The 27,662-nt window shown below is 49.3% G+C and overlaps 4 protein-coding genes across 9 annotated transcripts; 2 read left to right on the forward strand and 2 right to left on the reverse strand.

Annotated features, from left to right (window-relative positions):
- The first annotated feature begins 141 nt into the window (after positions 1 to 141).
- On the forward strand, positions 142 to 5,352 carry rnf4 (ring finger protein 4). Of its 2 annotated transcripts, XM_086023514.1 has the most exons (8): positions 145 to 426; positions 1,107 to 1,146; positions 2,010 to 2,217; positions 2,325 to 2,407; positions 3,471 to 3,483; positions 3,557 to 3,680; positions 4,360 to 4,411; positions 4,508 to 4,877. In XM_086023514.1, the coding sequence occupies exons 1-8, from the start codon at positions 335 to 337 to the stop codon at positions 4,655 to 4,657; spliced, it is 762 nt and encodes a 253-aa protein (XP_085879640.1). In that variant the 5' UTR covers positions 145 to 334; the 3' UTR covers positions 4,658 to 4,877. The 2 variants fall into 2 exon arrangements, with proteins under 2 accessions (XP_085879639.1, XP_085879640.1); XM_086023513.1 differs by lacking the exon at positions 3,471 to 3,483 and having other exon boundaries at positions 142 to 426; positions 4,508 to 5,352.
- Positions 5,353 to 5,568: 216 nt separating this feature from the next.
- sqstm1 (sequestosome 1) lies at positions 5,569 to 9,527 on the forward strand. Of its 4 annotated transcripts, none has more exons than XM_086023506.1 (8): positions 5,569 to 5,886; positions 5,989 to 6,084; positions 7,367 to 7,617; positions 7,692 to 7,776; positions 7,859 to 7,915; positions 7,986 to 8,098; positions 8,863 to 9,145; positions 9,224 to 9,527. In XM_086023506.1, the coding sequence occupies exons 1-8, from the start codon at positions 5,718 to 5,720 to the stop codon at positions 9,379 to 9,381; spliced, it is 1,212 nt and encodes a 403-aa protein (XP_085879632.1). In that variant the 5' UTR covers positions 5,569 to 5,717; the 3' UTR covers positions 9,382 to 9,527. The 4 variants fall into 4 exon arrangements, with proteins under 4 accessions (XP_085879632.1, XP_085879634.1, XP_085879635.1 ...); XM_086023508.1 differs by having other exon boundaries at positions 7,692 to 7,761; positions 7,856 to 7,915; XM_086023509.1 differs by having other exon boundaries at positions 7,692 to 7,761.
- mrnip (MRN complex interacting protein) lies at positions 9,518 to 11,505 on the reverse strand. The gene is made up of 7 exons (XM_086023518.1): positions 11,296 to 11,505; positions 10,821 to 10,880; positions 10,635 to 10,735; positions 10,198 to 10,246; positions 9,975 to 10,108; positions 9,845 to 9,872; positions 9,518 to 9,763 (listed from the first exon to the last, which is right to left on the reverse strand). The coding sequence occupies exons 1-7, from the start codon at positions 11,353 to 11,355 to the stop codon at positions 9,635 to 9,637; spliced, it is 561 nt and encodes a 186-aa protein (XP_085879644.1). The 5' UTR covers positions 11,356 to 11,505; the 3' UTR covers positions 9,518 to 9,634.
- Positions 11,506 to 11,919: 414 nt separating this feature from the next.
- On the reverse strand, positions 11,920 to 27,557 carry tbc1d9b (TBC1 domain family member 9b). 2 transcript variants are annotated; one of them, XM_086019630.1, is made up of 23 exons: positions 27,158 to 27,557; positions 26,402 to 26,512; positions 26,209 to 26,327; positions 24,626 to 24,857; positions 24,203 to 24,461; positions 22,765 to 22,972; positions 21,230 to 21,418; positions 20,130 to 20,243; positions 18,903 to 19,053; positions 18,449 to 18,663; positions 18,249 to 18,366; positions 16,959 to 17,161; positions 16,806 to 16,888; positions 16,609 to 16,738; positions 16,062 to 16,160; positions 15,930 to 15,998; positions 15,628 to 15,868; positions 15,491 to 15,556; positions 14,733 to 14,801; positions 14,545 to 14,598; positions 13,905 to 13,952; positions 13,732 to 13,817; positions 11,920 to 13,570 (listed from the first exon to the last, which is right to left on the reverse strand). In XM_086019630.1, the coding sequence occupies exons 1-23, from the start codon at positions 27,273 to 27,275 to the stop codon at positions 13,049 to 13,051; spliced, it is 3,504 nt and encodes a 1,167-aa protein (XP_085875756.1). In that variant the 5' UTR covers positions 27,276 to 27,557; the 3' UTR covers positions 11,920 to 13,048. The 2 variants fall into 2 exon arrangements, with proteins under 2 accessions (XP_085875756.1, XP_085875764.1); XM_086019638.1 differs by lacking the exons at positions 11,920 to 13,570; positions 13,732 to 13,817 and having other exon boundaries at positions 13,906 to 14,490; positions 14,521 to 14,598.
- Between the last annotated feature and the right edge of the window lie 105 nt (positions 27,558 to 27,662).

The following is a 27,662-nucleotide window of genomic DNA, read 5'->3' on the forward strand; positions in this document are numbered from 1 at the left end:
AACTTTCATGTTTTCTCTATTTGTTCTTTCTTGTTTGTGTGTGTGTGTGGGGCGGGGCGGTTGTTTTGGGATTTTTTTTTTATTTTAAGGGGCTTTCCAGCACGCGTCTCCATCTTTAGGACCCTATCTGCCCATCTTGCCTTCCGGCGTCTCCCTCCAGTCCGGCAGGGCGGCGCTGTAGCGCTCGGAAGGCCACAAGAAGACGAGCGTGAGCCGGATGTGGTTAGCGTTAGCCTCAGCAAGCGAGCGGGCGGCGGCGGCGCTTGCGAACCTGCCCGCGTTGACCTCCCAATGTTGCACTTTTAACGTGACCGTGTAATTACGTCAATGACTGATGTCCGCTTTCGACGTTCCAACTGAAATTGTTCGCCCGCCAACAGCCCACCGCCGTGACGAGGACGAGAGGAAGCTAACAAAGCTAAGGCGGTGAGCGACGCAAACTACTGGCTGCTAGCCGCCTTAGCTTAGCGGCGCTCCGAGTTGAGCGAGAAGCAGCTCGTAACTGCAGCTTTCGTCTTTTGTTGTTGAACTTGCAAAGCCAGAGGTCTTCAATTCTGTGTTCCTCAGGGCCAGCGTCATCCCTGTTTTCCATCTGTCCCTGCAGCAATACACATCCGATTCAAATGATCAGAATCGTTATCCAGCTTCTGCATACCTTGCTGATTATCTGATCTTTTGAATTAAGTGTGTCGCAGCAGGAATGGATGGAAAACAGACAGGACACCGGCCCTCGACGAACAGGATTGAAGACCCCTGTGCTAAACGTTTCAAGCTTCCGAGATTCCCTGCTGCTCCCGAATGAACGACCTCGCAGCTATAATGGCACGAAGAAGCCTTTTCGCTGTCCAATTTCTAAAAAAAATCGTCTTAAAACACGTTTATTTTGTGGCTTTTGACTTGGCTTTAGTGTTTTATGGTGTTTACTGTTTTCAATGCTATAATAATAATAATAACGCAACTCCCTTTATTGTATGGAAATTGTTTTTGCCATGTACAGCACTTTGTATGCCGCAACGGTTGTTTTCAATTGCACTATAAATAAAGTTGAGTTGAGTTTTTTTTTTGTTGTACAAAATAATAATTGAATGTGTCTTGTGTGTCTTCAGCGTGTCCTGCTGCTGTCGCCCTCCTGCTATGAGCAACATTGTAAGTTGGCACACAATCAGTCATTCTAAACCAGGGGGCCAAACTCTTTTAGATTAGTGGCCACATGGATGAAAATCTATTCCGCACCGACAAAATAAATGATTTTGATTTAAAAAACGATGTTACTTGTATTGGTCCGATATCAGTAAATTAGGCCAATACTGTAAGCGCTCAGGCTGCTCTCACTTAATGAGTCCAGTCCTTTTAGGCGGTCATATGGTGCTGCTGCGCCTGACTCCTGAGTAAACAGTGAGCTGTTTGTCAGAAGGCTTTAGTTTTCTCAGAACGTTTTATTTAAACCGGGGCTCTGGGCTGTGCCCAAATATCATGATGTGGTGACTGAAATAAATGATATGTTGTACCGACGTCGTTTATTTGGAGGGGCGAAAAGTTTTGATGGCTTCGGCCATCCTCAAGCTCGCCCACGTCTCGCGTCCCACCTCCAGCGAGTGCCACGCACGCCCGTAAAAGGCTCCATGAGGTCAACTAGTGCCTTATCTGCCTCAGTAGTCAACTTGGTCCTTTTTTATACAGTATCATGAATCCCTCGATTGGCTGCTGTAGCGACGGGAGGACTCATATGGGATTAACAAAGACACGAAAGGCTGATGACTCGGGTCGAGGAAAAGACCAACTTACCGGTTTGGCCCGTTTTTAAAAAAAAACGTGACTTTCAAAATTGTGGATTACCCATGTCCCATGCCATCCTCTGTGACTTTTGACCAAAGCACGTCACAGGCATATATGAAGACATCTGGGAATTGTTTTAGTTTGCGAACAAAATGCATCAAATGTCTCATTGGACTTGACATGCTTTCATTTTGAAGAGCACATGGACAGCTGCTATGTTTGTGTGTTTGTAGGTACAGAGGAAGAGAAGGAGTGTGGGGCGCCTGCTCGTGTCCAGCAGCCCTAAACCCCGCGGCCACGCTAACTCTAGCAGAGCAGCCCAAGCTAACCGAAGGGCTAACGCCAGCAGAGCGCCCAACAGAAGAACCAGCCCCCGAGGGCGCCCGGCGCCCGCCACCGTCGCTGCCGAGACTATCGACGTGATGGACAGCCTGGAGGATAGTGAGTCACATGACCAGTCCGATGTCAACGCCTGTTGCCGCCAATCAAGAAAAAGAATCATCGCCACAGGCTCAGTTGTGCTCATTTGTGCTCTCGTTGCTCTTCAGGCATTGAGGAGGTGGTGGATCTCACGTCTGAGGCGGCAGAAGCGTCGCATGTTGTCGACCTCACCAACAACGACTCTGTGCTGGTGAACAACACTCACACACACACACACACAGTGCACATGCGCTGGAAGGAAAGGTTCACGTAGGCTGGCCAATTCTCAGTTTGGATGAGTTCGGCAGGAATGGGAGGGGGCGAGCGTTGTATTTGAGTGAGACACCACCCGCTGCAATGTTTTATCAAGGCGTTTAGAGAGAGGGTGAGAAGCTCGGTCATCCGGGAGGAGCTGCTGCTCCTCAACGATGAGTGAAGCCAGACGAGGTGGCATGGGCATCTGCTGCCTCCTGGACGCCTCTCTGTTGAGGTGTTCCAGGCACGTCGCACTGCAGGGAGGAGGCCCCGGGGATGACATGCCGGGAACGCCTTGGGATTCCTCCGGAAGAGCTGGGTGAAGTGGCTAGGGGACAGGGAAGTTTGGGCTTTCCTGCTTAAGCCTGGTTCACACGGCAGGATAATTGGCCCGATTTTAGCCCCGAATCTCCTCTCCCGACAATCGGGTGTGCTCAGCCTCATTTCGGCCGCTCGGAAGGGCGTCCAACCTCAAATCTGTGATATTCGACATATTTTTTTTTTTTTTTTGGGCCCGACTTCACACCATGCGTGCCGCGCCCCCGAGGACAAACGAGCATGCAGCCTCTTGGCAGTGACGTGTAGCCAATCAGAAAGCGAGGTGGGAATCCAAAATGAAAACAGTCTTGGCGCAACAAATCCCGTCATCTTTTCATTTAAATGTCACTTTTTTTCCACTAAAAATACACGACCTGAGACCACTTCTGCCTTTTCGTCCGCCACGTTTGTTCACTCCGAAGTCTCGTTTAATCTCGACGGGTCTTGCGAGATTTTCCGTCTGACGTGAGAATAGAATTAATGTGGTTCGCGTGTGATGTGTTGGTCTTGCCGCGTGGCCGCACACTACGCACGGTACGTTCAAAACGGTAATGCGCGTGTGTTTTATTTTTATTTTTTTCGAGTCACGTGTGGGGTCTCTCAAAGTTTGGAAGTCAGCCGACAATTTTAAAACGTGACCTGTTACAACTAACTCCTCTTTTTCTTGTTGCTGCTGTCACGTGACCACCGCGTTGCCCCAGCTGGTGGATGAAGGTACAACGCGTCCCTCCGTCGGACTTGACGCATGCATTGACTTGCCGTGATGCCGCCTGTGTCCTCCAATCAGGTTCTCAAGGCAGGAGGAACACCTCAGGAGAAAGTTACGTCGTCAGCAGCGATGACGACGACACCTCGCCTCCTGTGCCCAGCGCCGACGTCTTGTCTTCGCTCCAGACGCAGCGCTCCATCAGGTGAGAAAGCACACCGCAAAACGCCAAATCCAGCTCATAGACAGGTCGAGTCCAGGTCGCATTTATGTCCCACGTAGCCCCAAAAAAAGACTAGTCCAATTGAGACACTTCCCAGCTGTTGAACATGTCCAATCCAGATCATAGACGTAGCCCAGATAATGAACACATCTAATCTGGTTCATAGTCATGCCCTGTATCACAAACACAAGTTAACTTCTGATTGCCATGTGCCATACACAGTAAAATACATGGCAAATCCAGTACGTAGACATGTCCCAGTTAATGAATAGTCAAATCCAGTTCCTAGACATGTCACACACCGAGAACAGATGTCCAATCCAGGTCATAGACATGTCACACAGTACGAATACCTGTCAAGTTTTAATAATACACTTGTCCCACATAGTGAAGAAAGGCTCTTTCCAGTTTATAGCCATATCCCAGATGGTGATTGCGTCAAACCCAGCTCACAGGCATGCAAACTGGTCAAATCCAGCCCATAGACACATTGCAGAGCTTCAGCTAATGCCACGTAGAAAACACAAATACAATTTCACGACTGCCCAGGAAACGCAGCCCTTCCACATGTGCCACTAAAAGGTGTGGTTGAAATCCAGGTTGTAGACTTGTCCCTAGCAGCAGGTGGAGTGAGGACGTGTGTGTGTGTGTGTGTCTTCAGGTTTACACCAGGAACCGTCAGCTGTCCGGTGTGTATGGACACGTACTCTGAGGTGAGACCGGCCACACGTAAGGCCGTGCGTGTGTGCGTATCCGCTACAAACGCTCATGATGATGATGATGATGATGTTGTGGCGGCGGCGGCGCAGATGGTGGACAGCGGGCGTCTGGTGGTGTCCACCAAGTGCGGTCACGTCTTCTGTAGCCAGTGCCTGCGAGATGCCCTGCGCCGCTCGCTCACGTGCCCCACGTGCCGCAAACGCCTCACGCCCCGCCAGTACCACCCCCTCTACATCTGAGCGCCGCCACCTTCCACTTTGCTTCCCTCCTTTGGTTTCTCTTCTTTTGTTGTTGTTTTGTTTTTACTGGTCCTGTATATTTGTGTTGCACACGTCAATAAAGCGTTACGTATACGCACGACTGTTGCATGTCGGGAGCAAGTGGCCACCCGACCAGAAGGACCGGACTAACAGGAAACGCTAGGCGGCGTCAGTGGAATGTTCCAGAAAGTTCAAGGCTCCACGCGACACAAGCCGTCCGTCTCCCAAGACGTTGAGTCACGCATGACAAAGTTGGAGACGTTCCAACGATGCTCATAGAACACGTGGGAAGAGTCTCGAATATGACTTCAGAGTAAATGTGTTCTTATGGCTGCATAGTTTGTGTGTGTGTGTGTGGGGTGTGTGTGTGTGTGTGAGGCGGGGGGTCCATTTTTATAGAATGTCATGACCAACATTTGCATCATCCTCACATTCAATACATACAATTGTTCCATTTCTATTTCTCATGGGAGTGCATCGTTTCATAATCTTGGCTTCTGGCAACCTTTTTTGTATTTTCCCATGTCTAAATCTTCCTTCATCATCTTGTGCATCAGTTGTTAGTTGTAGCACTGAAAGACTCATGATGACATCCAAAAGACGTTTGAATAACATTTGGTAAAGATTGGTGAGGGATACTATGAAAAATAAATATGAACTTGTTAGAACAATAATGTGGTGGTGTTTGTTGACGTCAACATGACGAGGCGAATTTTTGGGCCACGAGTCACCTTTTGGGCGGTCGGGTTACATGACAAGCGGGGAATCCCCCCCCAGGTTGGAAAAGGCCTCGTCATCTCCCGGCTACTCATTGGTTAGCTTGGGCGGGGCTTGAGCGCTGAACCTATCGGGTGCCATGTAAATATTGACTCTGCGTTGGTGACGCCCATCCCGGAAGCGACCAAGACTCAAATCGAGGCACAGCGTTTAAAAGCTGCGTCACAAAGTGCCCAAGTCGACACGACGACGACAACGAACTGAAGAAGCGCAAAAGCCGACCAGCAGCAGCAGAAAAATAGAAGCAGCATCAGTGGCAAAGATGTCGGTGACGGTGAAGGCTTACCTTCTGGGCAAAGAGGAGTCAGTTCGAGAGATTCGCCGCTTCCTGCTGGAGCAGGACACGGTCGGAAGCTTCGAACATCTGGCCGACAAAACATGTCAAATGTTCTCCGGACTCAAGAAGGCTGCCTTCAACATGTACTACAAAGGTCAGACAGCATACGCCTAATTTCTTCTTTTGTTTTGTTATGTTCCTTCGGGCCCCCATCCACAAAATTTAAATGTTGGCCTTTGTTTTGTTATTTCTGCAGACTGCGAAGGGGACCTGGTGGCCTTCTCCTCGGATGACGAGCTCGCCATGGGCGTGGCCTGCATGAAGGACGACGTCTTCCGGGTTTTCATCAAAGGTAAACAAAAAAATATATAAAAATCATCATCATCCAAAAGTTCCAAACCGCCCACTGCAATCCACTAAGACTAAGACCAAAGAAAATTCAACCAAGAGTATTGCAATACTGTTTAAAGTGTCTCAATGTAAATATTTACCTCAACACAATCTTTAAAAAAAAAAAAAAAAGTATTTTGTGTTCATATTTGGTTTATAAAGTAAATGAATTTGTTATTAACTTAAAATGGCAGACCTGTTTTCTGAAGCTGAGCCGTGATTGGTCGTTACCTGAGCAGTTGTGATGTCATTTTCAGTCGACAGAAGTGGCAAAATGGCCGTCCCCTGAGATGGCTAAAAAGGGGTGTATTTTGCTGCTTTACTCGTATTCCACAAACGCAATATTAATCAGAATGCCGTGTTTCAAGTGTGGAACTGCTGGGAACATATTCTTGAAAAATCTTTTAACCCGACGTCTCGATGGGTTAAAAGGGAAATCAACCCGTCTCGGGAGCGCATAAGCGCGTTTCTACCACTAGAGCCGGGAGCGCTGTTGCGTCATTCTACCTGGAAAGCCGGGAGAGCGGATATGACGGTGTCTTTTTTTAATCCAATTGTCCGTCTCTTAGCCAATTTAATGCATCAGAATATACGCGTGACGGTGTCGCGAGACCGCGGAGGATGTCGTGTAATTTTTTCGAGCCGTAGGTAGGCTAATGTCGGACGCCGTCGATCGCCGGGACCTCTGATAAGTAACGGCAGTGCTAAATATCCAACGCGCACAGCAAGTGGAACCAGTCGAACGTGATATGATATGGTTTGTAGACAGTGACGATATTGACGTCTTTGTAACAGAATAGAGTATGGTAATTACCACTTGATTAAAAAAAAAAATTAAAATAGTGCTTCTCTTGACACGTTATTTTTACATTGTCGATAATAATAAATTCTGCCTGTGTGAAAGCCACATTTCTAAGCTCTTTAATTCTTTTGGAATGATGTTTCTGTCTGCTACAGGGGCTGAGTTATTAATCATTTTCTAAGTGTAGAATTTCTGGGAGAACTTCAGGTTTCAAGGGTAATTTCAAAGGCGACCGACGGTTTTGGGGAGCTGGTGAAACAGACGCTTTAATCCTTAATGGGTTAACGTATACAAATACTCTTTAATGATTAAAGTTAGCCGAATTTTTAAAAGAAATATGAAGTAGCTCTACATATTTGTTGTTTGGATTTTTAAGAATAAAACCTTGAAAATGCCAAATCATACTTCTATTTACAAATGTTGCCGTTGTTTGTGTTTCCAGAGAAGAAGGAGCACCGTCGCGACTTCCCGGTTCACGCCTTTCCCCCGAATGCGTTTGCGGCGGCGGCGGCTCCTCCCCCTCCCCACGTGGGCGGCGTGCACACCAACGTGATGTGCGACGGCTGTGAGGGTCCGGTGGTGGGCGTGCGCTTCAAGTGCAGCGTGTGTCCCGACTACGACCTTTGCTCTGCTTGCCAGGTGCAAGGAAAGCACACCGAGCACCCCCTGCTGCCCATCTGGCACCCCCTGCAGGTCAGCCCTGCGCACTACACGGCCTGTTTCGCGTGAGCGATGCGCCGCTCATGTCGTGCGCTCGTGTTTCTCAGGCACTGTTCCCGCGGGGAAAGCTGATGAAGAAGATGCGCCACTGCAGCAAGAACCAGAGGTGTGCCAGAGGTGAAGCTCCCGCTGGTCAGTGTCGTTATTGTTACTGTGATCGCCCCTTGTCGCGCACACAACCCGCGCTCACCTGTGATCTTTGACCCCAAAGCAGGCCTCAGCTTCCTGAAGAACGTGGGTGAGGGTGTGGCAGCCATGCTGAGCCCACTTGGTGAGTGACATGGGAGCCGTCCGGCCGTCGGCACGGGAAGTGATTTATTTATGTATTTTGTCGCCCGCAGGCATTGACGTGGACATCGACGTGGAGCACCATGGCCAGAGGACCAAGGTCACCAATCAGGATCAAGGAAACGTGGAGGCGGACGGAGCTGACGGCGATGCTCAGCCCAGAAAGGTTCGACTCACCAACGGGTCACATGAGCGTCGTGGACCTTTTTGTAGTGGACCTAGATAGTTCCTCTCCTAAAAATCCCTTTGTGGTGATTGGGCAGTCAGGAACGATTTGACTTTGCTCAGGATTTGAATATTACATTTTCTTTTTGTTTGGGTTTTTTTGGGTGGGCATAGCAATTATAATATTGCCATTTATTCAAAGGTTTTCGCTGTTTGTGGGCAAGCTCAGTCCCTCGCCCTGAAAATAACGGGGGCCCACTCAAATAAGGACACCTTGGCCTTAGGAACACTCCTGTTAGCTTCATGCTAACCCCGAATGAAAAATGCCATAGACTGGCTAACAAATAGCTTCAATCGTCGCAGCTTTTTGTAACCCTTTACAACGGATACCTGAATGCAGATGTTGCAAAATAACAATACTCACAGGTGTGTGTATTTTCCTTAACCACTGTGAAAGAGGATGTTTGACTGCAGTTCATTGCGTCGCTTGTGAACCCCTTGCACGTACGAGGTGTTCTTGACCTCCGGTGGCCTTGTGGGGTGGGCCGCAAAGGATCGTGGACCTAGAAAGGCCACCGAAAATCTCATCATGGTTATGTGTGTGGGGGGGGGGTCAGGAAAAATGATTGAGGCTTTGAGTTATTCGTCATTCCCAACTGCCAAATCATTATGTTGGAATTTGTGTATAGTTTTTATTTTTAATTGTTGACTCCGAAAGTCACACGATTATGACATCACACCATTGCGACCTTTTCCGGACGTCAGGCTTCAGCGGCTGCCACCGCCAAAGAGTTTGATGAAGAGTGGACTCACGTCACATGCAAGGAGGTGGACCCTTCCAGCGGAGAAATGCAGTCCTTGCTGCAGGACGACAAACAGGACCAGGAGGAGGACCAGAACCCAAAGGGGGACCAGAACCTGAAAGGAGACCAGAACATAAAAGGAGACCAGAACCTGAAGGGGGACCAGAACCGGGAAGCTCCTGCTGAAGTCCAGAAGGCTTCTTCGGGCTTCAAGGCGGCAGCTCTGTACCCTCACCTTCCTCCAGGTAACAACTCGTCCAGTTGTTACCCCCCCGGCCCCAACAAGGAGTGTTGAGCTAACGTGTGTCCTCTCCCTCCCCCAGAGGCGGACCCCCGCCTGGTAGAGTCTCTGACTCAAATGTTGTCCATGGGCTTCACCGACGAGGGTGGCTGGCTGACCCGCCTCCTGCAGGCCAAAGATTTTGACATCGGCGCCGCCCTGGACGCCATCCAGTATGCCAAGAAGCCCCGCCCCCACTGATGCCAGGAAATGGCGTCACGGCGCACGCTTGCTAGCTTCTACTCTTATCACATGAAAAGAAGTAATCATTCATACTCCAGTCTGTAAACGCTGTAAGCAAAATATTTGATTGCTACTCAATAAAAAACGCTTTGATCAGCTTGAAAGTTTTTGGTTTTATTTCAACAAGTCAACATTAAGGTTACAAAATGTGGGGAATTGTCAGTTGCAAACTGAATACGCAATTTACACAAGGCGGTCGTCAACGTCTTCATCAGAAGCTCACGTCAAAGTCTTCTCCGCTGTCAAACATGGAGGAAGCGGGAAGCCGGGGGCGGGGCCACGTGACGGGGGGGCCGGCGGTGTCGCGTCCCAATGTCGGCGCTCTGACGTCAACCTTCCACTGACCAAGTTAAAAGACAAATAGCTTAGCATTGAGCGTGTTAGCCTAGCTTAGCGCGCATGGAGTTGTAGTCAACCTCACCTGAGCTCCGTCTTCATGCTTCCTCTTCCTGACACACGCACACGCGAGCGCACAAACACACACGTTAGGGAGCAATCTGACAAGCTGATTGGAAGTTTTGGGAGTGGGCGTGGCCAAACAAGCACATCACCTGCCAGTCATGCTGTTGCCTTCGGAATGTTGCATGTCCTTCAAAAGGACATCTTGGTCCTCATCCTTGAACTCCTCCTCCTCCTCAGGTACGGACATGTACCTGCTCCAGCGGCTCACCTGCGGGTGGACCACCTGCGCGCGCACGCACGCACGCACACACGCAAACACACGCAGGTTGAGGAGGCTGCTGGTATGTGTGTGCGTACATGTCGTCTTCTCACTTGTTCATCTTGCTGGCCTCCACTTCTGGTTTCGTCTTCCTGCTGCTGCCTGCCAAGTCACATGTTGATGACAGCACAGTTGAGCATGGAGAGCGTGTGCGTGTGTGTTTTGTGTGAGATTTGTCTCAAAATGATTCACGCACGTATATTTGCGATTTTCACATGGATTTTTCAGATCCCCAAATATTTTTGTGATTTCTCACGTGAATTTTCATGCCGACATCATTTTTACCAACGGACCTATTGTAGGAGTGCCGATGTCCCTTTAATTAAGATCAGGAGATGTCGTTCGTATTTGTCAACTTTGGGCATGTGAAGCCCTTTGAGATGTTTCTGTGATTAAGGGCTTTAGAGCTAAATTTGACTTGACTTGAAAATGACGACTATGTGTGAACATAACGTTGAGACAAATCTCTCGGCAGAGGTTTGTCGCTTACCATAGCGAGAGGGCGTCTCGTTGCTCCAGCACGGCGCCCCTGCTGGCGTTCAGCTTCTGAACGTGACGCCTGCAGTCTGCTGCGCTGCCTCGACCGAACTCCTTCGTCATGTGATCGGATTCCAAAAACGAAGCCTTCAGAATCATCACTGAACGCGAGGGGAACTTGATGACGTCATCTGCTTACCTTGAGCAATGATTGCTTCTCCCCGCAGAGTTTACACGTCCACTTTTTCACCTTCTTCACCTGTCACATTTTGGAGGGGGGCGGGGTGCAAAAAAAAAAAAAAGGAACAAAAACATTCTCATATTTCCTGTGTAAACTTTCACCGTTAGATGTGACTTAATCTGGGGCTGGGCTCATTGAGTGTTAGCAGCCTTATTTTGCTTAGGAAATTTCACATGCACAAAGGCAAATTCTTTAAATTCACTATTTTATTTTATTATTAATTTGCTGTTGTTACAATGAGTCTCAAGTTTGTAGATAACACGAAAGGTAAAAAGTTTTTGTTTTTTTACATATATTCTAACTTGTATAGTTGAAGTCTTTCAACAATTCATTCATATATTTAATTAAATGTTATTTTTATGTGTAAAAAAAAAAAGTTAGCAGCCTTAGCCGTTAGCTTCCTGTGTGTACGGCGCATTTGCGTTTTTCTTACTTGTTGCACCTGGAAGCAGTCGCAGCGGAAACATTTGACGACATGAAACGCTTGGGACATGTTAAAAGCTTATATAAACAACAATGAACAAAAAAGTAGTTTCTTTTTCAATCCAGTTTGCCGGGCCTCGTTTGAAAACGTGCGTCACACATCCGGGTATCAGCTAGAAGCGCGAGAGAGCACCCCCTGCTGGCGCGGAGGCTATGAAGCCAGCGTCGGGACTGCGACCCCGCACGTGCCTAATCAGGGCAAACTGTACCTACAATGCCAGCGCCATCAGCGGTGCAATTTCGTTAAAAAACAAAAAACAGAGGATTACAATTCGGTTCGTCACGAAAAATGACAGACTGATGAATGACGGACAAGTACTCAGGCCATTGATGGATGACGGAGCAGCAACATTACCTTCCACCTGACCTGTTGAGATCCAAAAGGACCAAGTCAATGACTGGACTTCTCATCAAGCTAACAGGGATTGATGGAAAATTCATCGAGGGACACAAATGAATCATATATAGTTCCTCATATGATTTGATATTTATCAGTTTCCTCATTATTGCGAAAAATCTTTCACATTATATTTGTCTTCACATAAATGAATTATTGATGAGATTAAAACAAAGCTGTTGAATACTGATTTATTGATTATTCATTAGATATCATGACAGGGCGGATGACTAAAAAGTCAGAGGTTTACAAAAGAATAAAAGCTAGTGGCTCCACATACGTTCATATGCAGATTCACATGCACAATAGAGCGCTCCACATTTATTTGTCAAATTTCAGTCGCTTAAAGAGTAAAACATTAATTGAGCATTTCCATCCAACAGGAAACAAGATCACATCTCTTTCACATTAAAAGACTTTCTTCTTACTTCTCTGCAAACCAAGAAGACAAATTGCATTTTGGCTGATTTGAGTTTGTTCTTTTTCTCTGAAACACAAATTGGAAATAAGAAAAAGCTTGAACATTTTGATAAAGTTCTTGTTTCGACCCCCCACCCCCAAAAAATTTATGGTTTTTCAAATAAAAATAAAACCTCGCAAAAATTTGAAAAAAAAAAAGAAAAGCCCAAATCTTCAAAACGTTTTTACTGAAAACAAAGAAAACATTCTGCTGCCACACCAGAAAAAAAAGTTCAGTGACACGTGATAAATTTCACGTCTTCTTTAGAAAAAGGAAATATTTTGAAACACTTGGCCTTATCGTTATTATTATTTTCTAGTAGTAGACTATTGCATCCAGTAGCTAGTAAGCTACTGAGCTGACCCAGAAGGAATTGCTTTGCTTTGTTTTGTTTTTCCCAATGTGCTAGTCAAACTTTTCACACTGAAACATATTCACAAAAATGTGCTCTGGATCACATTAAAACATAAAAATGTGACATTTATCAAGATATAATGTGATACTGATGTTCATGTGACAATCGTTTGAACGGAATACTGAATTTAGCACATTAAACCGTGAAATCTCATTAAGATGTGACTCACATCTTAAAAAAGAGAAGAAAAAGTCCTGATAAAAAATAAATCTCACATGATTTTTTTCTTCCCTTTTTTGTGTGTCAGCAGTATGCTTCCGGACAAAATGTTTTGTTAGGTAAAAATAATGTCCCCAAAAGTGTTGTTCCCCAACCCCCGCAGGACTTCCTTACTGCAGGTCTTTTAGTGCGAAAGAGGAAGCGTGGTTACGGCCACGCAGCTGCCAGTGACATGAAACACCAGGACGCGTGAGAAGGTCAGAGGTCAGGGGTCAGGGGTCGCCCCGTTCGCGGTCCGAGGAGGCGGAGCTGCTCTGACGCGCCACCGCCCTTCCTGCCTGACGGGCGGCGATCTGGGCCCGGATGTCTATTTTCCTCTCAAAGTAGTCCACCAGCGCCGGCTCCGTCAACATGGACGCCAGGACCTGCTCGAAGGTGACAGACCAATCGGCGTCGGCCGCGCTACCCCGCCGCCTCCTCGGCCGCTCGTCGCCTTCGGCCGAGGAGGCGTCGTCGCTCAGCGTGCAGTACGACGACGCCGATGCGTCGTCTCCGGCCTCCTCCTCGCTGGCGGATTCCTCCAGGCGGACGTCGGGCGGCGCCTCCGCCGCGTCGGGCGAGGCGGCCCGCTGCCCGGCTCCCGTTTTGTCGCCGTTGTTGAACTTCTTGCCGACTTCGCCGATGCGCAGCAGCAGGCTGGCGACGGTGGCGATGGCGTGGTACAGCTGCTGCTCGTCGCGCTCTTCCTCGCTGAACATGTTGTACAGCGTCTTACACAGTTCGATGAACTGCTCCTACGCGCGCGCAAACGCCAACATCCAACGAGGGATTGTGCAACATCAGCAAGGGTGTGAGCCAGGATTTGAAATGTTGAAAAGAAAAAAAAAAAAAAAAAAAAAGCGGAAGGGATGGCCGTCATCAATGCGAGCGGCCGCTACGACGGCTATGCGCTAACCTGGTTCATTCGAGGAAGATCTTTGATGGATTCCCGCTTGGGCTCTTTCTCCTTCGCCCACATTCGCAGGTAGTATCTGTAGTCCTCTACAGGTCAAGGGTCAGAGGTCAAGGGTCACCGCCTCCGCCACACAAATTTGCTGAGTAAAACGGAGGCGGCACAACCGCCGTTACCTTTCTTCTCCTCACCGCCGTCGTCAGACTCGGCGTTGGCCTCCTCCCCTGCAAACCATCGTCATCATCGTTATTGTCATTGTCGCCATCTTCATCGTCATCATCACAGTCATCGTCATCTTTAGTGTTGTTAACATCATGCACAGTCTTATTGTCGTCATTGTCATTTTTGTTCTCTGCTCTTCCCACGTCTCGTCTTCAGCGTCTAGGTGACAATGTTGTTGCCGATCGGGACAAGATTTGAGGTGGACCACCTCCTAGGAGGCGCTGCGATGGAGATTTCCTCATTGACCGGTTTTGAGGAGGATCCACTTGTCCCAAGGCGTCGACATGCAGTGCTTCAGTTTGTTAAATGGACTCTTACATTAGTCAAACCAACACTGTACAGCACCATATTGTACTCAGCGTTGCCCACTCGGCATCCATGGCAGCCTGGTCACCCTGGAAGGAGGGTTGCCCCATCTGCGGCCCCTTCTCAAGGTTTCTTTTTTTTTTTCTCCGATTTTTAAAAAAATGTGTTTTCCCTTGCCCTTCGGTGGGTTAAAATCAAGGGATCAGGTCATCATCATCATCATCGTCATTATTGTTATTATTGTCATCATCATCATCATCATCATCATCATCATCATCCCAACCAAACCTGCTGCCACTTGCTGCTGTCCCAAAACGTCTTTAGGGGGCAAGAGGGAAGCTTCTGGAGGAGGAAGAAGAAAAAGCAGAAGAAGAGGAAGAGGATTGAAGGCAGAAGCTACTTGAACCTTTTCATCGACAATTCTTCATGCAAATCAAATCCAGCGCCGCTGGTGTGACCGACGCGCGTGTGCGTACCTTTTGGCGTGTCCTCGGTGAAGAAGTTTGCCGCCTCCAGAGCGGACTCCGCCTCCTCGGGACACAGAGCTGACAAACAAACAAACAATGACATCAAAGTGCTTTTGGCCATGCAAGCACAGGACAACATGCTATTTGCGCACGCGCACTTGTTTACAAACATAAACACACACATTGACCTACTCGCACACATCCAAACCCTACGGAGCCCCTAATGTGACATGGAAGTAAAAAAAAAAAAAAAACGTTGCGTTGCCTCGCAGAAAAGTTTGCGGTCCCTCGGAAAGATTTGCATTCCCTCGCAAAAATTGCGACATAACGCAAAGTTTTTTGCGAGGGAACGCATTTTTAAAAACGCGTGTTTATGCGCTTACGGGAAATTTTCCGGGTAAACAAAAGCAACAAAAGGAGCGTTTTCAGCCGCGGGTGGGTTTAATGGAATGGCTTTGAAATTCGCTTGTAATACAAAGACCTAAAATCAATTTTGGATATTAAGCGCGGTTTGTCCGTCTGTGACGTACTGTTGTCTCTCAAACAGCCGCGCATTAGAGGCTAGGCTGGGCTAGCTGCTGAACTGACCCGGAAGTACATAAACACGCATTTAAAACAAAATGCGAATCTTTGCGAGGGAACGCAGAGTTTTGTTTTTTGTTTTTTTTTACTTCCACGTCACCTTAGGGGCTCCGTAAAACCCTCGCTCACACTCACCTACTTAAAAACGCACATCCACGCATATATCGAGAGGCGGGCGGCGTTACCGGGCGGCAGGTGGAGCTTGTAGAGCAGCTTGAGCTTGTCCGTCATGTCGCCGTGGTACATCCCGCCTGCAAACAGAGGCGCAAAGAGCGATTGCGACGGCAGGTCACGCACACGCGGGCGACGTTGGCCGACTCACTGAGCGCCGTGACGAACTCCTTGAAGTTGACCAGGCCGTCGCGGTCGCGGTCCAGCGTCCTGAAGAGTCGGCCGGCCAGGACGGGCGCGTGGCCGGCGCAGCGCCAGGCGGCCGACAGACAGAAAAGCTGCGAGAACTGACCGGCGTCGATGCGGTACTGCTCCAGGTAGGGCAGGCTGGGGTCGTGGCGCTCGGCCGCCAAGCCGCCGGAGCCCCAGTAGCGGCTGCTCATGTGCTGGGCCTGAAACGGGCGCAGGCCGTCAAAGCGGGGCTGCCGAGCGCCCGCCCTCCACGGCTCCCACCTTAAAGAGGCAGTAGAGCTCCTCCAGCTCCTCGATGCCGAACGCCGACTCGGTCATCATGGCTCGCACCTGCGCACGTCCTCAACCTGTTAGCCTGCTAGCCTTAGCCCGTTACCTTGAGACCTGGCTCACCACGCTGCGTTTGGCGGTGTCCTCCAGCGACTGGATGACCTTTAACCTCTGCTTGAACCTCATCTGCTCGATGACGTCGGAGCGAAGGGCGCCGAACTTCTGCTGGCACAAGTCAGCCAAGCGGCCGGCGGTTAGTCGGAGCTCCGCGCAAACTTGCGCTTGTTGTTGGTTTGGATTCATTGCTGGGGTTTTGGAAGCTCCGCCTACGTGGCCTGCGTGACCATCTCAAGTTCACCTGAGCCGACCGTTTGCATCTTCTCAACATTCAGACCGAGGGAAACAGTGAGCAGCAGCAATTTGCATTTCGTTAACTTCCATCCAAACTTCTGCTGGATCTTTTCCTCGAACGTCTGCTCTACCAACATCGGCTACCCCAAGGCCGGATTATCTCGGTGACTGCTAATTCAATGCCGCGGGAGTTGATTGACAGGCTCTGCTCGATGGCCGGAGAGACTCCTTCGACCGTCTCCCCCCGCCCAAAAACGTGTGCCTTGAGGAGGCCCATTTAACATCATCATCATCATCATCATCATCATCCCGATCTGACCTCATAGGAGGACTTGATGAGGTCGAAGATGTCGATCTCGGGCGGCGGCTCGTCTCCGCCGGTGAGGAGGGCGTGCAGGTGGGGGACGGGCGGCGTGGCGATCTGCTTGTTCACCACGTGGTCCAGGTACCTGCGCACGCACACGCACACGCGCGTCACGACCGGCGGACGGGACGGCGCTCAATGGCGACTGCTACCTTCCCAGGACGGTCATGGCTTCGCCCTCATCGCCGCAGGCCAACAAGGCGTCCATGTTGTCGTGGAGCACGGCCAGCGCCACCTGCAGGCGGTACGGGGGGTGGGGGGGGGTGCGTGAGCGGCAACCGCCTTGCCGTCGGCTGCGGCCGTACCTGGAAGATGACTTTGATGCCCTCGTAGAAGAAGCAGTCGACCAGGAGCACGGCGCTGTCAAAGGGCATGACGGACAGGAAGAGGGTGAGGAACCACGACAGGCTGATGGTGGAGATCACGCCCAGGTCCTGCATGTGCTCGTACAACAGGGGCAGGAAGGCCCGGGTCAGCTCTTCAAAGACCCCCTGGTCCACCAGAGCGCCTGCAAAAAGCAACACGGTTCAGTCGCAAGGGCGCACGCTGGGACGCTCAACTTTCGGGAGAAGAAGATACTAGGATAACTTCCGGGAAGTGATTCGGAGCTACTTTTGCATTAGCATCAAGAATTAAAGCGGAAGTCAACGCAAACATTTTTTTTTTTTTTCCCGAGAATATGTTCTATGCAAGTCCACTAGTTGAAACAGGGCGTTCTGATAGATATTGCCTTTGTGGAACGAGTGTTAATCCACTCGTTTTTAGCCATCTCTGGGGGCGGCCATTTTGTCTTCTGTCGGCTGAAAATGACATCACACCTGCTCGACCGATCACGGCTGAGATTCAGAAAACAGGTCAGCCGCGATTGGTCGCGGTGAGCAGTTGTGATGTCATTTTCAGTCGACAGATGACAAAATGGCCGCCGCCAGAGAAACGCAATGTTTATCAGAACGCCGTGTTTCAACTAGTGGGCCTGCTGGGAACATATTCTTGAAAAAAATAGGTTTGGCTTGACTTCTGCTTTAACTGCGAAATCCGGGCTGAATACTGCACTCTAAAAACAGTTGGGTTAAAAAGAACAGCATTTGGGGTCAAAAATGGAGCGATCCAATACTTGGGTCAACTTTGATCCAACTGTCTGGGGTGGTTTCTGCAAAAACAACCCAAACATGTGTAGTTTTTTTTTTTACAAAACAAACCCAAAAAACAATGCAAGAAAGTGGGTCAAATTGACCCAAGTAGTGGCTCGCTCCATTTTTGACCCAAAATGCTGTTATTTTTTACTCATCTCTTTTAAGAGTGTGGAATATGGAAAGTGAAATAAACACAGCAGCCCGCTGGCGTTCAAGTTAATGCTCGAGAACGAAATGACCTGGATGAAGGAAAATATCCGCTTGCTTGCTTACTACGAGGACACTTAGGTATTAGGATCAATACTGGGACATGGCCAAATATTTTTACTGGCATACTCAAGTATTTGGATTAGGCAACGCTTGGGATATCAGGTCAAGTGCCACTGGCGGCAATAACCTGCCCTATTGGTAGAGTTCAAGAAATTCGCAACGTCTAGCGACGTGACGGCTTTGGCGGCGTACCCACGACCCTGGTGTTGTAGTAGTCCGGCAGCATGCGTTCGCACAGCGCCACCAACAGCCAGAAGGCCTCCTCCTCGGTGCAGTACAGCAGCAGCACCGACGTCACGATGTTCATGGCCTACGGGGGGCGAGGGGGCGTGGCGATGGGGGCGCCGTCAGTCACGCGGCTGTCCGCCCACGCGCGCGGAGGCTCCACCCACCTGGCAGTAGCCGATGCCCGGGTTCCTGTGGGCGTAGGCGGTGAGGACGCGGCGCAGGGCGGCGATGCCCGTCTCGTTCTGGAAGGCTCGGTGCTCGGGCATGGAGCGGTGGAGGTCCCGCTCGATCTCCTCCGTGGCCAAAGAGCACATGCCCGCCGCCCGCTCCACCAGGTCGCCGTAGTAGCCCGCGTGCATCGACATCTGGTTCTGCGCTCCTACGGACGCGGGGCGGGGCGAAGTAGCGGAGTTGAAGAGAAAAAGAAAAGTGGAGGGGCGAGGTAAGTGGAGAAGGACGAGGAACAGGGGAGGAAAAGGAGCAAAAATGCATAGAAAGTCGTAGAAGAGAAATAAGAAGTGCAAGAACTAGTAGAGGAGGAAGACAAAGTCAGAGAGGGAAAAAAAAAAAAAAAGAACGCCACAAGAAGCAAAGAAGAGGAGGCGGGTGAGGGCCGACCTGAGAAGAGCAACCAGAGTTCTCCTCGAAGCTTCTCGGGAATGCCGCCGAGGACCAGTTCTCGGGTTCTGGATGTCCTGTACATGCAGACTCCGCGCCCAAACTCCGAGAAATGGATGTTCCACGCCTCCTCCTTCATCTTCTCCTTCATCTGACGCACGCGCAGCCACCAGGTCACGTGACGTGGCGCGAGCGCAAGCAAACGGCGCTAGTTTAGTTCGATGGCCGCGAAGGTGGCAAAGTACACGTCCAGACTCGGAGATTTGTTTATCGCGTTCGAGACGTCCCTGGCGGGAACGATTTCAGCTGATGTTCAAAATAGGCGCCGTGCACTGAATGGCTTGATCAATGCAAGTGGACTAAATGTTTAGCGCCTTCAAAAACCATGATGGCGACACCAGGACCAGGTAGTTCGGAGCCACTTTTAAGCGCCGGCCGCGTCTAAAGGCCCCGATGGACCAAACCGACGCCGTCTGATTGGCGCAGTGGCCACCGCCGTAGTGTCGTAACCCGTCTGTAAGCGTCTTGGGGGCGTTTACGCATTTTGAATCGCCGTCGCCAGTCGTGGCATTTGGTCACTCGGATTGGCTGCTAGCGAGCAAATCAGCGCGCGGAGCACCAACGGGAAGTGACAAATGCGGAAAAACAGTGAGCACGCCTTAATCTTCTTCCAAGTACAAGAGCGAGGGTTGACAATTGAAGTATTTCACAATACCGTGTCAAGAACGTGATGGTTGACTTTGCGTGGGAGTTCATCGTGAGCGAAGAATAGAGCCGAAGGTATCGTTTACGTTGTTATAATCCGCCCCCGGCCAATGGCTTTGAAGTTGGATTTTTCTAAGCGTGAGAAATGGTGACTACCGCCGCCGATGGTATGGAGGGGTATTACATACAATTAGCGGTGGGCTCCTTTGTCATCATTCTCAAAACAACAACAAAATGATTCCGTTGGTTACGTCGGTTTCCTAGCCAGAATTCAACATTACAATATTTTGAAAAAACAGTCTGGAGAGGTGTCAGAACAGTAGCCAAATTGTCAACATACACCGTGCTTGAGAAAAGTAGCCCGTCTCTGTTGGCAGCCATGACTGCTGCACATCAGCTTGCCACCGTGGAAACGGACGGCCAAGCCAACAAATCAACTTGAATGAATCCATCAAGTAGAAATCCACACTGCGTTTTGCTGTGTGTGTGTGTAGAGGTGTTCCAGTGGTTGTTGGGACTCACAGCTTTGGGTCCCAGGTCCTCGGGAGCGTCTTTGCGGTAAAGCTGCAGAAGACCTTGTGTGGCCGTGGGCACGTCGGGGTGGTAGTGGCGCTCCCGGGGCGCGCCGGGGGATGCCTGGCGGTGGCACAAAAAGGACAACGTTCACAAAGACCTCCTGGTGACATCAGGATCCAAGAGTAAGTGCGGTGGAAGGAACTTAGGTGAATAGGCACCAAAGAGCAAAATCAGAGGACGACCAAGTCAGAGAAGACCATCTTCCAGGGAGAAAAGAATCCACCGGTGCGGTGCGCTTCCAGGTGCTGCATGTTCACTTTTTGTACAAACTTGGATGATTTCGTTCCTTTCTAAGCTATTGGCGGGGGACGGAGAGTCAGGGACCGAGTCGTGCCGTGGAAAGCAAAAATCGGCCAGTAATTGAGAATCACACCCCCCCCCCATTCAAAAGTTCACAATTACCAAGATATGCCAGCAAAGCACTTCGCGAAGCTCCTCAATTCATTTCGACACAAGATGCCAAGTTCAGTCCTCCAGCCCTTACATTATGTACTTAAAGCGGATGTCAACCCAAACAAATTTTTTTTTCAAGAATATGTTCTATGCAAGCCTACTAGTTGAAACAAGGCATCCTGAGAAATATTGCGTTTATGGAATAAGTTACTCCACCCGTTTTTAGCCGTCTCTGGGGGCGGCCATTTTGTCACTTCTTGTCGACTGAAAATGACATCGCAAGTGCTCAGGCGACGACCAATCACGGCTGAGCCCTGATTGGTCGTTATGAGCAGTTGTGATGTCATTTTCAGTCGACAGAAGACAAAATGGCCGCCCCCAGAGATGGCTAAAAACGACTGCATTTTTCTACTTATCTTCCACAAAGGCAAAATAACTCCGAATGCCTCGTTTGTGAAAGCTGCTTGTTACTGTGACTCTAGCGTGGCTCAAATACAGGAAACAAATTCCTCGTGTGTTTTCAGAGACTGGGCCAAAAAAAAAAGATGATTCTTAAAGATCGCATACTTGGATATGAGACGGCTATTGCAAGAACATCAAGTGATCTTCAAGCTGGACTCCTGCAAAGGATTGAGGTCAATCGGACGTCTCACCATGGCCGCCAGAGGACTGACGTCCCCCCACGAGCTGTCCGGCGTCCTCTGCAGGAAGTCGGAGATACGCTGGACCAGGAAGTCTCGATCTTTGAGGTTGGCAAACAGGAAGTTCATTTTGTTCTTGGTGCTGATGGACACAGGACACGGCAGAACGCTGCTGCTATCCGCCTTCTCCACAATGGACACCTGGCAGGCCAAGCGTCAGGGCAAGGAAGCCAGTCAGCAAGCACATTCCATTCATGCCACCGATTCGCAAACGTTTCCGATCGAACCTGGAGAACCGTTCACCCACAATCACACATATTCCCGTCCAACAGGCTGGTAAAACTTGCCGTGACGATGTCCCGGATTGAATCGGCTGCTAAATGCTAACGGCTAGTATCTGCGGCTCATCCAGTGACCCAAGGGTCGCCGGTTCGAATCCCGGCTTCCGACCGCTTGGGTAAGGTTGGCCAAAGTGTCCGATGGGACTGCTGCGCGTGCGCTTTCCATTGCTTGTCAAAAGGTCACCAACGTAGTGGCTTTCCTGCGATACACAACATCCTTCCGGGGGAAGCTATGGCGGAGTTGAACACGTGAAACAATCCTGTCGGACGCGTTGGCCAACGTTAGCCAAGCGGTTGTTCGCCGTGCAAAGAAATGTCTGCAAGCTTTTGAGCACCTCTTGCAGACACCAAAGGAAACTTGCATTCATTGGTTGACACATTCGCTATTCAAAAACGTCATCCTCTTTTGCTGATGTGTGTATACATTATTTTGGCTGACCGTGTATAACGATGCAAGACAGAATATTTTCTGTGGACCTGCAGGCAATGACTTTTTTGCTCCATTTTCCATTTTGCTTGAGCGCTAGCAAAAGCTCGCCCCAAACTCCAATTTTGGCTCGCATGACAAAGCAAATAAAAAAAAAAAAAAAAAAAAAAAAGGGCCTAGCGACAACGGGTAACTTGTAAAAATGTTACGATGGGGCACTCGTAAGTCAAGGTATTACCTGTATTTCAAAAAGGTCATTAAAGCGGAAGTCAACCCGAGCATATTTCTTTTAAGAATATGTTCTATGCAGGCCCATGAATTGAAAAAAAAAAAGGCATTCTGTTTAATATTGTGTTTGTAGAATAAAAGTTAATCCACCCGTTTTTAGCCATGGGGGCGGCCATTTTGTCACTTCTGTCGACTGAAAATAACATCATAGTGCCTCAGGTAATGACAAATCATGGCTCAGCTTCACAAAACAGGTGAGTCGTGATTGGTCGTTACCTGAGCCCCGAGCAACTATGATGTCATTTTCAGTCGATAGAAGTGACAAAATGGCCGCCCCTTGAGATAACTAAAAACGAGTCGATTTTGCGGCTTAACTCATATTCCACAAACGCTATATTAATCAGAATGTCGTGTTTCAACTAGAGGGCCTGCATAGAACACCTTTTTGACAAAAAAAAAATGGCTAGCAGAGAAGTAGAACTTGGTCTTTTTTGAGGGGGGGGGGGGGGGGGGGGGGGTGGACACTCAAGTGTCCTGAGCGTGAGTGAGACCTCTCTGAGCGGGATGATGAGCTGGCACAGGTCTTCTTCTCGACTGCGGAAGCAGATGTAGTTGTTGGAGATGAAGAGCTGGCCCACCACGTGCATCTTGGCAAAGGGCGTCCACAGCGTGCAGTCCGTGTGTCCGTCCAGACGCTCGTCCTGCGTCAGGCGGAAGGTGCTCCGGTAACGCTCGTTCTTGGCCCGCGCGTCCAGATCCCTGCCCGCAAAACATCACATGATGATCAGTGCTCCACCCCGCTTGGGGCCTCGACCGCCAGACATGGACCCACGTGTCCGCGTACTGGGAAAATGCTATCAAGAGATACGGCCAAAGCGGCGTCAAGAGAATACCTCCATAATGCCAATACTGAGATCATTGGCATAAAGTCGTACTTCCATATTGGAGGCAAGAAATACTGCCATGTCAGTCAAAAGTGATACCGGGATAGCGGTGACTTTGATGCCGTGCTTATTGAGCGATTTTCACATCAGCCAAACTGACGCAGCAGTCAATGAATAAGTGATTAGTGGACCTAGATAGTTCCTCCACTCAAATTCCCTTTGTAGTGATTATGGCAGAGGTAGGGAACTCCGGTTCGTCGAGAGCCATATCCTGCCTGTTTGAGATATCTCCCTAGCTCAACAGAACTAATTCAAATGGTTTGCGGCTTGCTGATGAGCTGATCGTTTTAATCGGGTGTGTTGGACTAAAGGGACATCTCAAACAGGCGGAATGTGGCTCTCGACGAACCGGAGTTCCCTACCGCTGGATTAGGGACTCGGAACTGAGGAAATGACGGCAAACTCCATTCACGCAGTCTCGATTCACAATAATGTGACAAGAATTCCCCAAAATGACAAGTTTGGAATGACCACTTCAAACTGAGTACAAGGCAGCAAGAATTTTGGGCAATGGACGCTGGGTTGCAGGGAAAGGGAGTCTTTTGTGTGTGGGGGGGGGGGAAACTTTCCCTTTTGAGCAAGTTTTTGTGTGATACTACCTGTCGAAAATCTGGTCCAAAAAACGCTGTCGAATTGGAGTAAAACAGTGTAACTTGATTCTTTCTCAACGCATCGCCTACTTGGGACCGAGGCCTTCACTCATTGGCTGTGCGGTTTCAGTTCAAAACATCCACCAATAAGCTCGTACGGTGCCAAAAGGTCAAATTCACAGCGGCAAAACTGACGCTACGTTTCAAACGTCACTTGCCGTAAAAAAACTGACTACGCGGAAATAGCGCAAATGTAAAACATCGTAGAAGAGCTCGCGTAGCCCCGTCATCGATTGGGAATTCATTTGTCATGGAGGACTTTGAGGCGTTTGAAGCACTCATTCAAAGATGGCCGCCACTCGTCACGTTGCTACTAACAGGGTAACGAACAGAAACGGCACGGGCCACTACAGCGCTTGTAAAAGGCGCAATCGGGAAAGGGGGACTCGGCGGACCTCTTGAGGACTGAGACGTTCTTGAGGGTCTTGCAGGGCTTGGGCAGCGAGCGGTCGGCGGCGAAAGCCTCGTTGTCCAGCAGCTGGCGCATGGCCATGTTGGCCAGCTGCTCCATCAGCTTGAAGGTGTCGTTGATGTTGAGGAACACGGAGAAGAAGTGCTCCCCCGTGCGAGTTCTCACACGAACGCTCTCCGGGAACAGCAGGGTGGCGTTCTTCTCCAGTTGGGTCACTTCCGTCCACTGGACCACCAGAGTCACTGTGACAAAGTCCAACCAACATGGCGAGATTACGCTAGCAGGAGAAAAAAATCCCTTCGTGCGCAAATCACAGCGGCTAGCAAGACGAGGAGCTGGCGGTGGCGGCATGAGAGGTCGCCGGAAGCAAGGCAGCAAGCCGAAGGTCCGAGCGCCGGGGTCGTACCTTCCTTGCCCAGCAGGAAGGAGTAGAAGCAGAGGTGATTGACGGACAGGTAGAGCCAGCCCTGCCGCGGCACGCGGCCTTTCCAGTAGCTGCACGAGTAATAGTTGACCAACTTCTCCTCCTCGGGCATCCCGAACAGTTTGCGCATCTTCAGCTGGGCTTCCTGGAACTTGCCGCAATCCTCCTCCTGCCCGTCGCCCGCCGTCGCCCTCTTCTCCTCCGCGATCAGGCCCTGCGCCCGGGCACAAAGGGCAAGTCCGCTCATACGCCCGCTTGAACGTTTACGCGGCTGCCTCAACTCGTCTCCCAGAGTGTAGTTGGGGCCAGTTTATATTGCCGTCACAAACGGTTGCCGCCAACATCGAAAAAATGTCATCAAGAAATCATGTTCAATCTCGAATTAAGGATGCTAAAAAAAAATTTTTTTTTAAAATCCTTGAATTAATTACACCGACACTGACATATGGCACTTGTTAGGTGCAATAATAATGTTAGGTGCAAAGCGATTCAAGGACGGTTCAATTTGAAAACAGAACGATTCGCTTTGACTCCGTGAAATTACAATTCGATATAGTATGGCTCAGTTCGACAGTGTATGATGCAATTATTTTTTGTTATTTTACACACATTTGAATGAATTTGTCAGTACTCTAAGTGTGCCAATGCTTTCTAAGATATATCGCTCCAAAAAAAGACGATCCGATACGTATCTCGATACATTTCAAAGTGGAACGATTTGTTTCGATTCCATGCACTCGCACTTTTTAGATCAAAAAACGGTTTTCTGGTTCTAACTGTTTTTTTGGTACACCCCTACGTCTAGTGACTCGCAGCTAAATGAGCTCGTTGGTACTACTTTTCAAAGTCAGTTTCACAGGCAAAAATGACATCACGCTGTTCCTGACAGCCTGACACCAGTTGCACATGAAAGGATTTTTTTTTTTTCTAATTATCTATGTTTTGCTTTGAATGTTTTAAAGCACTTTGAGTTGCATTTTTATGTATGAAATGTGCTATATAAATAAAAGGTGATTGATTGATTGATTGATTGATTGATTGATTGACTTCCTATTGAACAATTTTTGAACAAACTAGACTTACTCAAAGCTGCCGTTGCAGCCGGAAAAAATCGCATCAATTTTCAGGAGTGATATTCCTTCAAATAATGAATATTCACACACAAATGCTGTGGAAACACATTTACAAAGTTAATGTAACACTTCTCAAAGGTACAAATTGTTCCCAAACTGCAGTTAAATCTATCAAATTCAATCGCAACTTACTTCTTGTATTATCTCATTCTGAAGTGTAGTAAGTCCATGCATGAATGGCACCACACTGCCCCTAGGAGGCCACCGTGCGCACAGCAGAAAAAGCTGGCACTTTTTTTTTTTTTTCATTTGTGTTTTTTTCATTGCTATTATGTCAGTATATTCCTATTTTACAGGCCCCCTGTCAAAGTTAGTGCACATTAGACAAACAGTGGGCTGGCTGCCTGGCCTAAGCCATGTTGTGCTAATGCACATATGGACAAACGGCAGCCCGCTGGCAATATACGGACAGAGGGAGCGGCGGCCACATACAGATATCTTGCCCTTGACGAAGGTGGTGACGTCTGAGTCGTTGTCGAAGGCGGCGACGGTCTGCAGCAGGTTGGCCTCCAGCCAATCCCAGTGCTCCGTGATCTCCTTGCGCGAGGAACCTGCGAGAAGCAGCCCTGGGTCAAATGCCAGTTGGGGTCGGGCGCGTCCGTCTGGTCGGGGGGTCGGGACTCACCGCAGGCCACGTTCCAGAAGATCTGCGAGTCGGCCGTCTGGAGGAGGATCCTGTAGGGGGCCACCCTGGCACTGGAGTCCAGCACCACATCCAGAGTCCCCACCAGCAGACCTGCACGCAACACCTTCCGCGTCACAACAACACAAGTTCTTCTCTTTCTTGTGTTCTTGATACCAACACAAGAACCTCTTGGTGCTAACATAAGCACCTCTTGGTACCAACTTCACATCCGATTTGTACTTGCCCGTTGCAAGAGCAGGAGAACCTCTTCCTAAGATGATATCCCAAACTTTTTATGAACTTCACATCCGATTTGTACTTGCTCGTTGCAAGAGCAGACGAACCTCTTCCTAAGATGATATCCCAAACTTTTTATGTTGGTACCAAGAGGTTGAGTGGACATTCAACCCCCGGTCCATTAGCACGCACGTCCAACATGGCTGCAGACGTCACGACGTCCATTCTCGCTTACACTCATTTATTCAACAAACGCCGAGCACGCGCGCGCGCACACACAAACAAACAAATAAATAAATAAACAAACAGTCGCCGCTGTGTTCCTCTTCCAAAGTCCATCTTCACTACACTTGCACGAATGTGGACATGACTTGTTTGACTTTGCCAAAATAGAAAAGGGAGAACAAGGACAAGAAGTACAAGACGTAGAATAAAAGTAAAAAAGAAAATCGAAGGAGAATTAGAATAATGAGAATGAGACTGATACGAATAATAATGAGGAGTAGGAAGATGACGGACCGGAGAGCCCCCCTCCGCGGCCGTGGCCCCGCCGCCGCTGTAGGATAAAGAACGGGTTGGCCCGTTCGGACACCCAGAGTGGGCCGGCCAGCAGAACCTCCTCCGGGTGGATCCACATGCTCCTCCTCGGCGGTTCGGCTCGTTCGTCTCTCAAGTTGTGCTCGTCAAGAGGAGCAGAAGGCCGCCGCCGAAGACGTTGTTTTGCTTGTGTTCCCCGCCCACAGTCTGCTGACTACACATCACTTCCGGGTTGACGCATGGGACGCGCTCGCTACGCGCTACGTCATCGACAGTTAACTCGGTCACTGCCAAGACCCCCCCCCCGTTAAAACCCGGTCGAGGTCTCCAGCGCAACTTCTGTAAAACTGAAAGGGAAGTGTGACTCTTAATTTGTTTTATGGTTCACGGCTCATGTTTGAAATACATTGAGGAAAAAAACGTGAGAACTGCATGCTGTGCTGAACGTCATATAGAACATAAAAGAACATGATCACTTTTTTTTTAA

Source organism: Filicampus tigris, chromosome 2, assembly GCF_054856515.1.
Source record: "Filicampus tigris isolate MCC_2025a chromosome 2, RoL_Ftig_1.0, whole genome shotgun sequence".
Lineage (NCBI taxonomy): Eukaryota > Metazoa > Chordata > Actinopteri > Syngnathiformes > Syngnathidae > Filicampus > Filicampus tigris.

What these genes read in the sequence shown, in the direction of transcription:
- rnf4 (XM_086023513.1), top strand. Translation starts at nt 335, where the DNA reads ATGTCCGCTTTCGACGTTCCAACTGAAATTGTTCGCCCGCCAACAGCC. An exon ending in CTCCTGCTATGAGCAACATT is followed by an intron (nt 1,147 to 2,009) that starts GTAAGTTGGCAC and finishes GTGTGTTTGTAG; the next exon opens with GTACAGAGGAAGAGAAGGAG. An exon ending in CCAACAACGACTCTGTGCTG is followed by an intron (nt 2,408 to 3,556) that starts GTGAACAACACT and finishes TCCTCCAATCAG; the next exon opens with GTTCTCAAGGCAGGAGGAAC.
- sqstm1 (XM_086023505.1), top strand. Translation starts at nt 5,718, where the DNA reads ATGTCGGTGACGGTGAAGGCTTACCTTCTGGGCAAAGAGGAGTCAGTT. An exon ending in CTTCCGGGTTTTCATCAAAG is followed by an intron (nt 6,085 to 7,366) that starts GTAAACAAAAAA and finishes TTGTGTTTCCAG; the next exon opens with AGAAGAAGGAGCACCGTCGC. An exon ending in AGCCATGCTGAGCCCACTTG is followed by an intron (nt 7,916 to 7,985) that starts GTGAGTGACATG and finishes TGTCGCCCGCAG; the next exon opens with GCATTGACGTGGACATCGAC.
- mrnip (XM_086023518.1), bottom strand. Translation starts at nt 11,355, where the DNA reads ATGTCCCAAGCGTTTCATGTCGTCAAATGTTTCCGCTGCGACTGCTTC. An exon ending in ACTGCTTCCAGGTGCAACAA is followed by an intron (nt 10,881 to 11,295) that starts GTAAGAAAAACG and finishes AAAATGTGACAG; the next exon opens with GTGAAGAAGGTGAAAAAGTG. An exon ending in GGCAACAGCATGACTGGCAG is followed by an intron (nt 9,873 to 9,974) that starts GTGATGTGCTTG and finishes TGCGTGTGTCAG; the next exon opens with GAAGAGGAAGCATGAAGACG.
- tbc1d9b (XM_086019630.1), bottom strand. Translation starts at nt 27,275, where the DNA reads ATGTGGATCCACCCGGAGGAGGTTCTGCTGGCCGGCCCACTCTGGGTG. An exon ending in TCAGTCCTCTGGCGGCCATG is followed by an intron (nt 20,244 to 21,229) that starts GTGAGACGTCCG and finishes TGCCACCGCCAG; the next exon opens with GCATCCCCCGGCGCGCCCCG. An exon ending in AGCTCTACTGCCTCTTTAAG is followed by an intron (nt 15,869 to 15,929) that starts GTGGGAGCCGTG and finishes CGCCCGTTTCAG; the next exon opens with GCCCAGCACATGAGCAGCCG.